Below are 17,685 nucleotides of genomic sequence, written 5' to 3'. Positions count from 1 at the left end.
AGCAAGTAGTGTGTTGTCCTTTTCATGCACTTCCTGAACTTATCCCTATAGTCTTTAGCTAAGTGGGTTAATAGGCTTGTGACATACAGGAGACCTGGTTTGAACCCAGTCAGTCACAAGAGCAAGATTAAATAGAATGGAAAGGCTATTCTTAGAAGTATATGATAGGGCCATTCAACTATATCCACTTTCTATCGTGTCCTGCTCAGCCTGAGATCATCACGTCCATGTTCCAGAGTGTCTTTGCTATCATGAATGGGGTCATAATAGCTTATATCCAAAATGGTTCAAATGCTAGAGCCAAATTCATAGGAAGAAAATCAATTCAGAAACCGATAGAATCTACTGTTTACCACAGAGAGCGTTTGATTCTATCTGGTCTCCTTTACCTTTCCTTGCTGGCACAGTACCAGGATGCTGTCTCTGGGTTTTATTCTGAATTTAGAGCACTGAATCTGAATACATCTGAGAAGTTGAATTTATGGAACTTGGATCAACCCGAAATTATAGTTTGTAAAGTTGATACATGAAAAATGAATGCAATATCTACCATATTGAAACCAAATATATAAATATTTACTATGCATATTAAATTGAATTGAAATTGAATTTTCAATTTCAAATCCTGAAATACATGTTCAATTCATGAATTGCATTACAAATTAAAATAATATTACATTCAAATTCAATATCCTAATACAAATAAAAAATTATGAAATTCAAATACAATTTCTGTTGGCACTGGAAATCGCTCCATATATAATTCCACTTTTACATTATGGGGTGTTGGATGTAGGCCAGTGACATAACTACATTTTATATTCAGGCAGTAATACTTTCTGAAGACACCTCAATTACCTTGTACCCCTGCGCATCGACTCGTTACTGGTACACCATAGCCAAGTTATCGTTAATCATTGTGTATTTACTCCTTATGTTGTAATTGTTCTATATTTTTCTCTCTGCATTGTTGGGAGGGGCCTTTAAGTATGCATTTCACTCTTTGTCTACACCTGTTGTTTACAAAGCATGTGAAAAATGAGATTTGATTTGACATCTCATATTGAAGCAGTGCTCTGTTGTAAATTGGATTAAGAGGTAGCCAGATCCCAGCTAGATGGTGATTTACAGTCCGTGCACTATACTGGATGTGGTCATCACTTTGAGATCTCTACCCATCGTCTCCCCACGGATCTGTACTTTCTCCTGTTGTTTATAGATCTTCATTGCTATTTTATGTATCCCTCACATTTTCTCCTTCTCTCGGTCTCTCTGTCTCTCTCTTCCTCTCTCTCTCTCTTCCTCTCTCTCTAGATCCTCACATTCGAAACAAAGAACCCTGCGGAGCTGGCTGAGCGTCTCCGTGCCGTCTGTGGTAACCAAAGCAATGCGTATGCCCGCCTGTTTGAGTACCGTTTGAATGCGCTGCGGGGCCTGTGGGGGGCCCAGCGTCAGCTGGCCCTGGAGGAACAGCAGGACCGGGAGGGGGCCGGGGGGGGGGATGAGGAGGCCCTGGCCCTGCTAAAACGACAGGGCCTGCTGCAGCAGCCTGAACAGGCGCCTTTCACTTCCCGTGTGGGCCTGCTACTGGTCTTCCCCCTGCTGCAGTCCCAGACACGCAGTGACCCAGCACTCTGTGGGGTCACGGCGGAGGTGCTGCTGTCTTGCCTGCGTGACTGCCAGCCCCTCAGCCTCAGCAAGGAACCCGCAGACTGCCTCAACGGCCTGGAGGGGCTGCTCTGCTCCTGGCTGGAGGAGGGGGTCCAGCAGACAGCACAGACCCAGCAGGGACAGGCTCCGACATACATGTTCCATGCACACAGGCAGAGGGAGAATGCCGCCGCTGCCCTGGTAGCCCTCGCCTGCGCCAGGTGAGACCACACCCTTAACACCACAAGTGACTAAAATGTATTTTGGTATTTTATTTAACTAGGCAAGTCAGTTAAGAACAAATTCTACCCCGGCCAAACCCAGACGACGCTGGGCCAATTGTGCGCTGCCCTATGGGACTCCCAATCAAGGCCGGGTTGTGATACAGCCTGGAATCAAACCAGGGTTTGTAGTGATGCTTCTGGCACTGAGATGCAGTGCCTAGACTGCTGCGCCACTCGGGAGCCCATAAGAGGATATAGTAGTATTCTGGATCATCTGATTCTGCTTACCTGTCTGGCTCATTTACTTCACCTTCAAAATACTGCCCAGATGGTGATTATGCAAGCCGTATAGTGTCATCCCATTTCTGTTTTCACTTTCAGTATCCTAGCTAGCCCCTGTCAGTGTCCTAGCTAACCCCTGTCAGTTTCCTAGCTAGCCCCTGTCAGTGACCTAACTTGCCCCTGTCAGTGTCGTAGCTAGCCATGTCGTAGCTAGCCTGTGTCATAGCTGGCCCGTGTTGTAGCTAGCCCGTGTAGGTGTCCTAGCTATTCAGTGTCCTAGCTAGGGATGCACTGATACAAGATTTTTGGCCGATACCGATATCCAATATTTTCCTTGTCAAAAAAGCTGATACCGATATTTAGAATTTTAGCTAACCTTTTAAAGTATTCTAGTACAGTTAAATAGTTGAAACAACACACACACACTGACCAAAATGCTATTACCAGTAAAACATCATCAAAACCTATTTTGTTGTTCCGTCATTTCATTCTCAACCAGGATTTCATCATACATGTCAAGAAGTGAAGTTTCAGCTCTGTCTGTCCGTGGCCTCATCTGTCGTGGGTCCTCTTCCTCGGTGCCCACTGTCACTGTGTCCGTTTTCATCTTGTCCAGCTGTGTCTGTAACATTTCACGTAAACCCTGTTTCTTGTCTGCATCGAAGTAGCAGTCCTTGTACCTAGCATCAAGCATGGTGGCGACACAGTATAGAGGCTCAGAGAGAATGCCACCGAATCGCTTGTTCACAGCCTCTAGTAGAGTACTTTGCAAGTTTTAACCCCACAGTCTGTGTCGGCAGTTTTGTTGAACAGGCGTTTCAATGTCATGACAGAGGATATCACGTCTGCTACAGACACAGTTTATGGACTTATTTCTCGAGTCAGTTGTTCGAATGGCGCTAGGTGTGTTCATGTTTCCAAGTTTCAAACATGTTCTCAAATTCCATTGAAATGGCAGCAGCGGTGTGAGAACCAGCACATTCTTGAGCATGCAATACGGCTTTCCTCAGTACGAAATCCTCGTCGACCCACTGTGCTGTCAGACTCAGCATGCTCGTGGGGCTGACATCGCTGGTCCAAATGTCAGTTGTGAAGATAATAGCAGTGACGCCCATAGCAAGTAGCTCATGGATGTGTGTTTCAACAATACTGTGTAACTCTGGTAGGGCAACATCTGAAAAATAGTGCCTACTTGGTAGTGTGTACCGGGACTCAAGGTGCTCAACCAGTCGGCGAAAGCCAACATCATCCATGACAGAAAACGGTTGATTGTCAAGGGCCATGAATTCCATTATCTTGGCGTTAATGGATTTCACCTTTGAGTTGTCTCACTGAAATGCTCTCTTTCAAATGACTGCTTGACTTGAACTTAGGTGTTGGAAGTGTGCGCTTAGTTTTTTTTCTGCTTTAGTTCTAAGTAGTCGCTGAACGTCTGGGGTTGATGCACTTTCAAATGAGTAATTAGGTTTGTGGTATTGAAAGATTTCACTTTCTCCCCTCTGGAAATAATAGCAGCACAAACGTTGCATATGGCCTTTTTGTTATCTTCCTTTGAAACTTAAATAAATCCACACAGCAGACATTGTGGGCTAGGTTAGGAAGGCTGTGTTGCACGTGTAGCTCTGTATTTTTTGTGGCGTCATTACGTCATCTACCTACGTTATATAGGTATGCACATCAGCTTTGACATCGGTTTTGTACATCAGCGTTAAACTAGACGTCGGGCCAATGCAGATGTTGGCATTTTTAGCTAATATTGGCCGATTCCAATATGCTTACCGATATATCGTGCATCCCTAGTCCTAGCTAGTCATGGTCGTAGCTAGCCAGTGCCTGTCGTAGCTAGCAAGCGCCTGTCGTAGCTAGCAAGCGCCTGTTGTTGCCAGCGCTTGTTGTTGTCAGCGCTTGTTGTTGCCAGCGCCTGTTGTTGCCAGCGCCTGTTGTTCACTAAATAGAGTGCCCTTTAAGATTCTTTCTTTGAAAAAGGCCTTTCAGTTATTGTGTTTGCTTTGACAGTGATGGTTGTTGCACTGGGGTCTTGTGTGTTTCACATAGGAAAGAACCCTTTTTTTTCACTGGCTGCGGCCCGGCTTCTGCTGTCGACAACTGAGCTTGACTTGTCAAAACCAGAACCATCCCCCCTTTGTGTCCCCTCTGTAGAGCCTGAGAGCCCATTGTGTCAGGGAACCATCCAGTCCTAGTGCTCTGTCTTCACCAACAGTGGTGGCTAGTTAAAGAGCTAGGCTATTCTCTGTCTCCCTCTCTGATGGTATGGGCGTGCTGTACTGCGTTTGTTGTGTGTGCGCTGCATAGGCTAACTGTTTCTCATCAGTGTGATGTCACCAGCTGGTGAGAATGATGTCAAATCAAATTTAATTTGTCATTTACACATGGTTAGCAGATGTTAATGTGAGTGTAGCGAAATGCTTGTGCTTCTAGTTCCGACAATGCAGTACTAACCAACGAGTAATCTAACCCAACAATTTCACAACAACTACCTTATACACACAAGTGTAAAGGAATGAAGAATATGTACATAAAAATATATGAATGTGTAATGGCACAGGACGGCATAGGCGAGATGCAGTAGTGGTATAGAGTACAGTATATACAGTGCCTTGCGAAAGTATTCGGCCCCCTTGAACTTTGCAACCTTTTGCCACATTTCAAGCTTCAAACATAAAGATATAAAACTGTATTTTTTTGTGAAGAATCAACAACAAGTGGGACACAATCATGAAGTGGAACAACATTTATTGGATATTTCAAACTTTTTTAACAAATCAAAAACTGAAAAATTGGGCGTGCAAAATTATTCAGCCCCCTTAAGTTAATACTTTGTAGCGCCACCTTTTGCTGCGATTACAGCTGTAAGTCGCTTGGGGTATGTCTCTATCAGTTTTGCACATCGAGAGACTGACATTTTTTCCCATTCCTCCTTGCAAAACAGCTCGAGCTCAGTGAGGTTGGATGGAGAGCATTTGTGAACAGCAGTTTTCAGTTCTTTCCACAGATTCTCGATTGGATTCAGGTCTGGACTTTGACTTGGCCATTCTAACACCTGGATATGTTTATTTTTGAACCATTCCATTGTAGATTTTGCTTTATGTTTTGGATCATTGTCTTGTTGGAAGACAAATCTCCGTCCCAGTCTCAGGTCTTTTGCAGGCTCCATCAGGTTTTCTTCCAGAATGGTCCTGTATTTGGCTCCATCCATCTTCCCATCAATTTTAATCATCTTCCCTGTCCCTGCTGAAGAAAAGCAGGCCCAAACCATGATGCTGCCACCACCATGTTTGACAGTGGGGATGGTGTGTTCAGCTGTGTTGCTTTTACGCCAAACATAACGTTTTGCATTATTGCAAAAAAAATTTATTCAATTTTGGTTTCATCTGACCAGAGCACCTTCTTCCACATGTTTGGTGTGTCTCCCAGGTGGCTTGTGGCAAACTTTAAACAACACTTTTTATGGATATCTTTAAGAAATGGCTTTCTTCTTGCCACTCTTCCATAAAGGCCAGATTTGTGCAATATACGACTGATTGTTGTCCTATGGACAGAGTCTCCCACCTCAGCTGTAGATCTCTGCAGTTCATCCAGAGTGATCATGGGCCTCTTGGCTGCATCTCTGATCAGTCTTCTCCTTGTATGAGCTGAAAGTTTAGAGGGACGGCCAGGTCTTGGTAGATTTGCAGTGGTCTGATACTCCTTCTATTTCAATATTATCGCTTGCACAGTGCTCCTTGGGATGTTTAAAGCTTGGGAAATCTTTTTGTATCCAATCCGGCTTTAAACTTCTTCACAACAGTATCTCGGACCTGCCTGGTGTGTTCCTTGTTCTTCATGATGCTCTCTGCGCTTTTAACGGACCTCTGAGACTATCACAGTGCAGGTGCATTTATACGGAGACTTGATTACACACAGGTGGATTGTATTTATCATCATTAGTCATTTAGGTCAACATTGGATCATTCAGAGCTCCTCACTGAACTTCTGGAGAGAGTTTGCTGCACTGAAAGTAAAGGGGCTGAATAATTTTGCACGCCCAATTTTTCAGTTTTTGATTTGTTAAAAGTTTGAAATTTCCAATAAATGTCGTTCCACTTCATGATTGTGTTGTTGATTCTTGTTGATTCTTCACAAAAAAATACAGTTTTATATCTTTATGTTTGAAGCCTGAAATGTGGCAAAAGGTCGCAAAGTTCAAGGGGGCCGAATACTTTCGCAAGGCACTGTACATATGAGATGAGTAATGTAGGGTATGTAAACATTATATGAAGTGGCATTATTTAAAGTGGTTAGTGATACATTTATTCCATCAATTTTTACATTATTAAAGTTGAGTCAGTATGTTGGCATCAGCCACTCAATGTTAGTGGTGGCTGTTTAACAGTCTGATGGCCTTGAGGTAGAAGCTGTTTTTCAGTCTCGGTCCCTGCTTTGATGCACCTGTACTGACCTCGCCTTCTGGATGATAGCGGGGTGAACAGGCTGTGGCTCGGGTGGTTGTTGTCCTTGATGATCTTTATGGCCTTCCTGTGACATCGGGTGGTGTAGGTGTCCTGGAGGGCAGGTAGTTTGCCCCCGGTGATGCATTGTGCAGACCTCACTACCCTTTGGAGAGCCTTACGGTTATGGGCGGAGCAGTTGCCGTACCAGGTGGTGATACAGCCCGACAGGATGCTCTCGATTGTGTGTCTGTAAAAGTTTGTGAGTGCTTTTGGTGACAAGCCAAATTTCTTCAGCCTCCTGTGGTTGAAGATGCGCTGCTGCGCCTTCTTCACAAGGCTGTGTGTGGGTGGACCAATTCAGTTTGTCTGTGATGTGTACGCCGAGGAACTTAAAACTTACTACCCTCTCCACTACTGTCCCTTCGATGTGGATAGGGGGGTGCTCCCTCTGCTGTTTCCCGAAGTCCACGATCATCCCCTTTGTTTTGTTGACGTTGAGTGTGAGGTTATTTTCCTGACACCACACTCCGAGAGCCCTCACCTCCTCCCTGTACCATCGTTGTTGGTAATCAAGCCTACCACTGTAGTGTTGTCTGCAAACTTGATGATTGAGTTGGAGGCGTGCATGGCCACGCAGTCGTGGGTGAACAGGGAGTACAGGAGAGGGCTCAGAATGCACCCGTGTGGGGCCCCAGTGTTGAGGATCAGCGGGGTGTAGATGTTGTTACCTACCCTCACCACCTGGGGGCGGCCCGTTAGGAAGTACCCAGTTGCACAGGGCGGGGTCGAGACCCAGGGTCTCGAGCTTGATGACGAGTTTGGAGGGTACTATGTTGTTAAATGCTGATCTATAGTCGATGAACAGCATTCTCACACAGGTATTCCTCTTGTCCAGATGGGTTAGGGCAGTGTGCAGTGTGGTTGCGATTGCGTCATCTGTGGACCTGTTGGGGCGGTAAGCAAATTGGAGTGGGTCTAGGGTGTCGGGTAGGGTGGAGGTGATATGATCCTTGACTAGTCTCTCAAAGCACTTCATGATGTTAGAAGTGAGTGCTACGGTAGTCGTTTAGCTCAGTTACCTAAGCTTTCTTGGGAACAGGAACAATGGTGGCCCTCTTGAAGCATGTGGGAACATCAGACTGGGATATGGATTGAATATGTCCGTAAACACACCAGCCAGCTGGTCTATGCATGCTCTGAGGATGCGGCTGGGGATGCCGTCTGGGCCTGCAGTCTTGCGAGGGTTAACACGTTTAAATGTTTTACTCACGTCGGCTGCAGTGAAGGAGAGTCCGCAGGTTTTGGTAGCGAGCCGTGTCAGTGGCACTGTATTGTCCTCAAAGCGAGCAAATAAGTTGTTTAGTCTGTCTGGGAGCAAGACTTCCTAGTCCACGACGGGGCTGGTTTTCTTTTTGTAATCCGTGATTGACTGTAGACCCTGCCACATACCTCTTGTGTCTGAGCCGTTGAATTGCGACTTCACTTTGTCTCTATACTGACGCTTAGCTTGTTTGATTGCCTTTGATAGGGAATAGCTACACTGTTTGTATTCAGTCATGTTTCTGGTCACCTTGCCCTGATTAAAAGCAGTGGTTCGCGCTTTCAGTTTTGCGTGAATGCTGCCATCAATCCACAGTTTCTGGTTTGGAATGTTTTAGTTGTTCCTGTGGGTACGACACCAATGCACTTGCTAATTAACTCGCCCACCGAATCAGCGTATTCGTCAATGTTTTTGTTTGACGCAATGCGGAACATATCCCAGTCCACGTGATCAAAGCAATCTTGAAGCGTGGAATCAGATTGGTCAGACCAGCGTTGAACAGACCTGAGCGCGGGAGCTTCCTGTTTTAGTTTCTGTCTATAGGCAGGAAGCAACAAAATGGAGTCGTGGTCAGCTTTTCTCAAAAGGAGGGCGGGGGAGGGCCTTATATGCGTTGCGGAAGTTAGAATAACAATGATCCAGGGTTTTACCAACCATGGTTGCACAATCGATATGCTGATAGAATTTAGGGAGTCTTGTTTTCAGATTAGCCTTGTTAAAATCCCCAGCTACAATGAATGCAGCCTCGGGATATGTAGTTTCCATTTTACATGGAGTCAAATGAAGTTCGTTCAGGGCCATCGATGTGTTTGCTTGGGTGGGAATATATGCGGCTGTCATTAAATTCGAAGAGAATTCTCTTGATAGATATTGCGGTTGACTTTTGATTGTGAGGAATTGTTGTTAGGAATTGTGAGGAATTGTGAGGAATTGTTGTTATGTTGTTATGATCACACCACGTCTTGTTAATGTGTTAGTGTAAAGTGGTCTGCGGTGGGGAGGGGGATGCTGGTTCCAGGCTGAATCATCTGTTGTTTATTACATGTGGGAACCAGCAAGACTCATGTGAATACAGTTACCTAAGCCACACTCACAGGCACAAACAAAAACTCTGACACACAATGATAACTTCAATGTCTTTCAAATACAGTGCAATGTCTTTCAAATACTCCTTGACATTTTCCACATTTGGTTACGTTACAGCCTTATTGTAAAATGTATTAAATATATTTGTTCCTCATCAATGTACACACAATACCCCATAATGACAAAGCAAAACATTTTTTTTTCTTTTTGCAAATGTGTACAAAAAATACATGGAAATATCACATCTACATAAGTATTCAGACCCTTTATTCAGTACTTTGTTGAAGCACCTTTGGCAGCGATAACAGCCTTGAGTCTTGGGTGTGACGCTACAATTCTCCGCAGATCCTCACAAGCTCTGTCAGGTTGGATTGGGAGCGTCGCTGCACAGCTATTTTCAGGTCTCTCCTGAGATGTTCAAGTCCGGGCTCTGGCTGGGCCGCTCAAGGAAATTTAGATACTTGTTCCGAAGCAACTCCTGCATTGTCTTGGCTGTGTGCTTAGGGTCGTTGTCCTGTTGGAAGGTGAACCTTAGCCCTAGTATGAGGTCCTGTGCGCTCTGGAGCGGGTTTTCATCAAAGATCTCTCTGTACTTTGCTCTGTTCATCTTTCCCTCGATCCTGACTAGTCTCCCAGTCTCTGAAAAACATCCCCACAGCATGATTCTACCACCATTATGCTTCACTGTAAAAATGGTGCCAGGTTTCCTCTAGAATTCTGGAGCTCTGTCAGAGTGACCATCGGGTTCTTGGTCACCTCCCTGAACAATGCCCTTCTCCCCTGATTGCTCAGTTTGGCTAGGCAGCCAGCTCTAGGAAGTGTCTCTGCATTTCCGAACTTCCATTTAAGAATGATGGAGGCCACTGTGTTCTTGGGGACCTTCACTACCGCAGAAATGTTTTGGTACCCTTAGACCAGATCTGTGTGTCTACATAATCTTGTGTCTATTCAACCTCACGGCTTGGTTTTTGCTCTGACATGCACTGTCAACTGTGGGACCGTATATAGACAGGTGTGTGCTAGGGATGCACAATATATCGGTGAACATATCGGTGAAATGGCCGTTATTAGCTAAAAATGGCAACATCGGTATTGGCCGATGTCGTTTAATGCCTATGTTAAAAACCGATGTCAAAGGTACCGTACATGACGTAATAACGGCATATAAAACTTTGCACAACATGTGCAACACAGCATTCCTAACCTAGCCCACACAATGTCTGCTGTGTGGATCGAGCAGTCGAGCAGTCATTTGAAAGAGTAAGAATATTTCTGCGAGACAACCCTTGACAATAAACCGTTCTGTTATTGGTGATGTTGGTTTTTTCAGACTGATCGAGTACCGATACACACTACCAAGTGCGCTATTTTTCAGATGTTGCCCTACCGGAGTTACACAGTAATAGCGTCACTGCTATTAGCTTCACGACATACATACTATGGAATGCCGTTAGGGTCTTTGCATGTCCAAAAAGATACAGTAGCCCTGTCAAAGCTGTACAAAAAAGTCAGCAAACAAGCAAGCACCGGCCACAAATGATGCGTTTACAATACCGCGTTGGTAATAAAGCATAATTTGTTCGCCCGCAACTTCTGGGGTAGCTAATTTTAGCTTGGTACTTAGCTAGCACCAATACAACCAGCCTAAAAACAATGACCAGTAGAAACTGCAGTCATTGTCATTATTCTTAGCCATGATTTAGGAATCCTTGTGAGTAAGTATTAGCTAGGTTGCCACTTGTTGTTCGTTATTGAAATTGAACTTCAGTTCATGAAAATAAATAGCTAGCCAGCTACTTAACCCTGTTGCCCAAAGCTAAGGTAATAAGCAGCCAGCTAGCTTCATCTGGCTTGTGGGTCTTGACCGGACCGGGTTATGTGTTGTGAAGCTAGCCACAGTAAGGATTAGGCACAATAGTGGAATTTGCTGTTTGCCTTCAAAATAAAGGTATGTCATTGACAGTGATGCATATGAATACAAATATTAGCATTATGCCATACTTTTATTTTGAAGGCTAACCGCAAGGTCCACTATTGTGCCTAATCCTTATTGTAGCTAGCTTCACATAGATGGGTCCGACAACCATTCAACAAATAAGAACTGTCATATAAATGAGGGTTATTTTAGGTGACGACACCTTGCTATATAGTTAGCTAGCTAACTGTAGCTACTGAAACAGATTATGTCGTGTTATTTGATATGTATCTTTTTTGACACGCAAAGGCCCAAACGGCATTCCATAGATATCCTGGTTGAGAATGAAACGACTGAACAAATGAACAACGGAACAGCACAGCAAGTAAGTGAAAGAAATAGGTTTTGATTATGTTTTACTGATAATGGGGTCGTACGTAAATGCCAACAAAATAACTTTTTGGTGTGTGCGTGCGTGGATATATATATATATATAAAAAAACGTTATTTAACTAGGTAAGTCAGTTAAGAACAAACTCTTATGTACAATGACGGCCCTGACGATGCTGTGCAAATTGTGCGCCACCCTATGGGACTCCCAATCACGGCCGGATGTGATGCAGCCTGGATTTGAACCAGGGACTGTAGTGACGCCTCTTGCACTGAGATGCAGTGCCTTAGACCGCTGCGTCCATGTGTGTGTTATGTCACGTTCTGACCTTCGTTCCTTTATTATGTCTTTGTGTTAGTTTGGTGAGGGCGTGAGTTGGGGTGGGTAGTCTATGTTCTTTTTTCTATTTTGTGTTTAGGTGTTTGGCCTGGTATGGTTCTCAATCAGAGGCAGGTGTCGTTTGTTGTCTCTGATTGAGAATCATACTTAGGTAGCCTGTTTTCCCCATTTTAGTTGTGGGTGATTGTTTCTGTCTCTGTGTCTTTACCAGACAGAACTGTTTCGTTTTCATTCGTTCTCCTTGTTATTTGTTTTTGGTGTTCAATGTTAATAAATTATCAACATGGACACGTACCACGCTGCATATTGGTCCGATCCTTCATACTCCTTGTCAGAGGAAGACGAATATTGTTACATGTTAACTATTTAACTGTACTAGAATGCTTAAAAGGCTGCTAAAACTGTAAAAATCAATTATCGGTATCAATTTTTTTTGGCAAGGAAAATATCGGCATCGGACAAAAATGTCATTTCGGTGCATCACTAGTGTGTGCCTTTCAAAATCATGTCAAATCAATTGAATTTACCACAGGTGGACTCCAATTCAAGTTGTAGAAACATCTCAAGGATGATCAATAGAAACAGGATACACCTGAGCTCAATTTCGACTCTCAAAGCAAAGGGTCTGAAAACTTATGTAAAACTATTTCTGTTTTTTCATTTGAATACATTTGCAAACATTTCACAAAAACCTGTTTTCGCTTTGTCATTATGGGGTATTGGATGTAGATGACGATTTTCAAAATGTAATCCATTTTTAGTATGACTGTAAAGTAACATTTTGTACTATCCTAGAAGCATACACACACACACACACACACACACACACACACGACACAGCTGAAGCATGGAGCAACATTCCCTCTAGTGCACACAACTGGAACTACCTGAGAAGACCTCTCAACTGCACTGACTTTCGCTCCCTCCGTTTCCCTAGTTTAACACACGTGCTTTGTGTTTCCAGGGGGTCTTTAAAGACCTTTATCCACACTGTTCACCTGCTGCAGAAACAGACAGACCTGGGCCAGCTCCCTGTGGCTGATGTGCTCTACAAGTGAGTCTAGTATCCTTATGTCTGGATGTGCTTGGTGAGACACCCTTGTGTCCCTTCCCTGTCTTGCCGTGGTTGTGACCTCTTTCTCTCCCTGTCTGTCCCACCCAGACTCCTAGTGCTGGAGGGGGGGCCAGGCTCCCCGTCCTGTCTGCTCGGGGGCAAGCACAGCGTTTCCTGGGGCTTTGAGGACATGCTGCCTACACCTGACAGCAGCAATGGAGGGGCAGAGAGCAAAGGTAATCAAATCAAATTTTATTGTCACATACACATGGTTAGCAGATGTTAATGCGAGTGTAGCAATGCTTGTGCTTCTAGTTCCGACAATGCAGTAATATCTAACAAGTAATCTAACAAATTCACAACAACTACCTTATTTATACACACAAATGTAAAGGGATGTAGGGATTTGTCTCTCTATGTTAGTGATGGCTGTTTTAACAGTCTGATGGCCTTGAGATAAAAGCTGTTTTTCAGCCTCTCGGTCCCAGCTTTGATGGCTCGGGTGGTTGTTGTCCTTGATGATCTTTATGGCCTTCCTGTGACATCGGGTGCTGTAGTTGTCCTGGAGGGCAGGTAGTTTGCCCCCGGTGATGCGTTGTGCAGACCAGTTGCCGTACCAGGCAGTGATACAGCCCGACAGGATGCTCTCGATTGTGCATCTGTAGAAGCTTGAGTGTTTTAGATGACGAGACAAATTTCTTCAGCGTCCTGAGGTTGAAGAGGCGCTGTTCCGCCTTCTTCACCATGCTGTCTGTATGGGTGAACCATTTCAGTTTGTCCGTGATGTGTACGCAGAAGGAACTTAAAACTTTCCACCTCTCCACTACTGTCCCGTCGATGTGGATGGCGGGGTCCACGATCATTTCTTTTGTTTTGTTGACGTTGAGTGAGAGGTTATTCTCCTGACACAACACTCCGAGGGCCCTCACCTCCTCCCTGTAGGCCGCCTCGTCGTTGTTGGTAAAAAGGCCTACCACTGTTGTGTCGTCTGCAAACTTGATGATTGAGTTGGAGGTGTGCATGGCCTCGCATTCATGGGTGAACAGGGAGTACAGGAGAGCTTAATGATGAGCTTGGAGGGTACTATGCTGTTGAATGCTGAGATATTGTCAATGAACAGCATTCTTACATAGGTATTCCTCTTGTCCAGATGGGATAGGACAGTGTGATGGCGATTGCATCATCAGTGGACCTGTTGGGGTGGTAAGCAAATTGGAGTGGGTCTAGGGTATCAGGTAGGGTGGAGGTGATATTATCCTTGACTAGTCTCTCAAAGCACTTCATGATGACGGAAGTGAGTGCAACGGGGCGATAGTTTGGTTACCTTGGCTTTCTTTGGTACAGGAACAATGGTGGCCCTCTTGAAGCATGTGGGGACAGCAGACTGGGATAGGGATTGATTGAATATGTCCGTAAACACACCAGCCAGCTGGTCTGCGCATGCTCTGAGGACGCGGCTAGGGATGCCGTCTGGGCCTGCAGTCTTGCGAGGGTTAACGCGTTTAAATGTTTTACTCACGTTGGCCACGGAGAAGAGCCCGCAGGCTTTGGTAGCGGGCCGTGTCAGTGGCACTGTATTGTCCTCAAAGCGAGCAAAGAAGTTGTTTAATTTGTCTGGGAGCAAGACGTCGATGTCTGCGACGAGACTGATTTTCTTTTTGTAATCTGTGATTGACTGTAGACCCTGCCACATACGTCTCTTGTTTGAGCCGTTGAATTGCGACTCTACTTTGTCTCTATACTGACGCTTTTTTAAAGCCTATGTGTATGTGAGAACATTAACTCCATTGGCCTTGGGGGGGGTTGCTTTTTTTGAAAGCTCAAAATATATTCCGGTCTATTGAACTATGGGTCATTTTTGTGCTGTCAGAGTATTCTTTCTCACAGTACCATTATAGAATAATTTGTATGGGAGTGTTCTGTATGTGCAGTTAGGTGTGTTTCCTTTTTTGTGGATACAGGTAGTGAATAAGCCTAGACATGTTTATTTTGTGTTTTAATTGACAAGTCTTGTTGGAGTGGGGTGATTCTGCTGGCCCTCAAAATCCTCGCTGCCTCTTATTATGATTTATCTGTTCACCTCTTTAGATCTTTTATATTTGGTCCTTTGTCTGCAGCCAGTTAGAACTCCAACATTTAGCCAGAGAGGGAGACATGGAGTCATCATGCTGATTTCATTCTGTCTCATTGGCTGAGGCTGCTGAGGATGGCATCATGTGTTGGTTATAGGGCAGGGTGGTGACTAGCTGAAGTTAAGGGGAGAAAGAGGAAGAGAGTGGGATGACTTGTTTCCTCCACTCGATGGGCTGACCTTGGAGAGCTCTGTAAGGCTATAGGACCTCAACAGCTCCCCCTATAGGAGGCCAGTTGAGAGGCATAGACATGGCAGCAAGAGAATGTATTAGAACTGGCTGGCTGTGGGACTTAATTAACCCTTCTGTACATAAAATGTCTGCATGCATGACTGTAGGTCACTTTGGATAAAAGTGTCTGCTAAATGGCATATACAGTACTTAAGATGCTTATTAAGGGACAAATATATGAACAAATATATGAAGATAACTTTATCCAATTATTCAACAATATGAAAACAACAGATTTATTTAAATAGAACAATTTTCCCTTAAATCTTACAGGTAGAATAAACATTTTTAGAAGGGCATATCTCCCAAAGTTTTTTTGATTTATTTTGGATAATACCAATTATCCCACCGAAGACATTCTTTAAAAAAGGATTCTTGGTCATAAGTGTTTATATAGGTAAATGAAACTCATAGAATAAAAATTAACGTTTTACATTTTCCTAAGTCTGAGAGTGGTTTTAACCTTCCAGACTTGGAATTGTATCAACTCGCCACCCAAGGCTTTTATTTGTGACATAAACACTGCTCAAAAAAATAAAGGGAACACTAAAATAACACATCCTAGATCTGAATGAATGAAATATTCTTATTAAATACTTTTTTCTATACATAGTTGAATGTGCTGACAACAAAATCACACAAAAATTATCAATGGAAATCAAATGTATCAACCCATGGAGGTCTGGATTTGGAGTCACACTCAAAATTAAAGTGGAAAACCACACTACAGGCTGATCCAACTTTGATGTAATGTCCTTAAAACAAGTCAAAATGAGGCTCAGTAGTGTGTGTGGCCTCCACGTGCCTGTATGACCTCCCTACAACGCCTGGGCATGCTCCTGATGAGGATGGTCTCCTGAGGGATCTCCTCCCAGACCTGGACTAAAGCATCCGCCAACTCCTGGACAGTCTGTGGTGCAACGTGGCGTTGGTGGATGGAGCGAGACATGATGTCCCAGATGTGCTCAATTGGATTCAGGTCTGGGGAACATGCGGGCCAGTCCATAGCATCAATGCCTTCCTCTTGCAGGAACTGCTGACACACTCCAGCCACATGAGGTCTAGCCATTGTCTTGCATTAGGAGGAACCCAGGGCCAACCGCACCAGCATTTGGTCTCACAAGGGGTCTGAGGATCTCATCTCGGTACCTAATGGCAGTCAGGCTACCTCTGGCGAGCACATGGAGGAAATGCCACCCCACACCATGACTGATCCACTGCCAAACCGGTCATGCTGGAGGATGTTGCAGGCAGCAGAACATTCTCCACGGAGTCTCCAGACTCTGTCACGTCTGTCACATGTACTCAGTGTGAACCTGCTTTCATCTGTGAAGAGCACAGGGCGCCAGTGGCAAATTTGCCAATCTTGGTGTTCTCTGGCAAATGCCAAGCGTCCTGCACGGTGTTGGGCTGTAAGCTCAACCCCCACCTGTGGACGTCGGGCCCTCATACCACCCTCATGGAGTTTGTTTCTGACCGTTTGAGCAGACACATGCACATTTGTGGCCTGCTGGAGGTCATTTTGCAGGGCTCTTGCAGTGCTGCCTGCACCATGGTTCCTCACACTGGCGGGAAGATGTGAGAAAGCAAACGGATGGACATCGTCTTGTTGCCTCACCCCTTTCACTGTTGTTGTCCCGTGCTCTCTATACTGTCCTCCCTCTTTCCCCTCCTTCCCTGTTTTTTTACCCCTCCTTCTGTTTTTCTCCCTCTTCTGCTGTTTCTCACTCCGTCTCTTCCTCCCTCCCTGCTGTTGCAGACACAGACCTGGGGCGCTGTCTGGCCACAGACGGGCTCTATCTCTACACCACTAACTCCTTTGGGAGAGGAATCAGCAAGCTGGGCTCCGGTTTGCACGGGACACTGAGGTAACATGGCACCCCTGCTTTCATATGCAGAGGGAGTGATAATGCAGAGGGAGCGATAACGCAGAGAGAAAATGTAGATGGAATGATAATGCAGATAGATAGTTAATGCAGAGAGAGAGAGTGAGAGGAAAATGTATGTACAGTGCCTTGCGAAAGTATTCGACCCCCTTGAACTTTGCGACCTTTTGCCACATTTCAGGCTTCAAACATAAAGATATAAAACTGTATTTTTTTGTGAAGAATCAACAACAAGTGGGACACAATCATGAAGTGAAAGGGAAAAAATGTCAGTCTCTCGATGTGCAAAACTGATAGAGACATAGCCCAAGCGACTTACAGCTGTAATCGCAGCAAAAGGTGGCGCTACAAAGTATTAACTTAAGGGGGCTGAATAATTTTGCACGCCCAATTTTTCAGTTTTTGATTTGTTATAAAAGTTTGAAATATCCAATAAATGTCATTCCACTTCATGATTGTGTCCCACTTGTTGTTGATTCTTCACAAAAAAAATACAGTTTTATATCTTTATGTTTGAAGCCTGAAATGTGGCAAAAGGTCGCAAAGTTCAAGGGGGCCGAATACTTTCGCAAGGCACTGTATATGCTGGAAGTAGAAGCCTAAGAGTTGTTGTCCATTAGTGTATGTGTGTGTATACACACACACACACACACACACACACACACACACACACAACCAGTCAAAAGTTTGGACACACCTACTCATTCAAGGGTTTTTCTTTAT

General features: G+C 44.6%; 1 protein-coding gene across 3 annotated transcripts in view; it reads left to right on the top strand.

Moving 5' to 3' along the window:
* The window catches only part of LOC110536049 (probable E3 ubiquitin-protein ligase HECTD4), a 75,709-nt gene that overhangs the window by 18,271 nt on the left and 39,753 nt on the right, over positions 1-17,685 (top strand). For all 3 annotated transcript variants that reach the window (XM_036935890.1, XM_036935889.1, XM_036935888.1), the window contains exons 2-5: positions 1,315-1,871; positions 12,624-12,713; positions 12,822-12,949; positions 16,836-16,944. In XM_036935890.1, coding sequence (XP_036791785.1) covers positions 1,315-1,871; positions 12,624-12,713; positions 12,822-12,949; positions 16,836-16,944 — 884 coding nt within the window. The remainder of the gene's footprint in view (positions 1-1,314; positions 1,872-12,623; positions 12,714-12,821; positions 12,950-16,835; positions 16,945-17,685) is intronic.

The sequence above is a fragment of the Oncorhynchus mykiss genome, chromosome 11 (genome assembly GCF_013265735.2).
Source record: "Oncorhynchus mykiss isolate Arlee chromosome 11, USDA_OmykA_1.1, whole genome shotgun sequence".
Lineage (NCBI taxonomy): Eukaryota > Metazoa > Chordata > Actinopteri > Salmoniformes > Salmonidae > Oncorhynchus > Oncorhynchus mykiss.
Note: the sequence above shows the minus strand (reverse complement) of the source record. Positions and strands in the feature narration are given on the sequence as shown.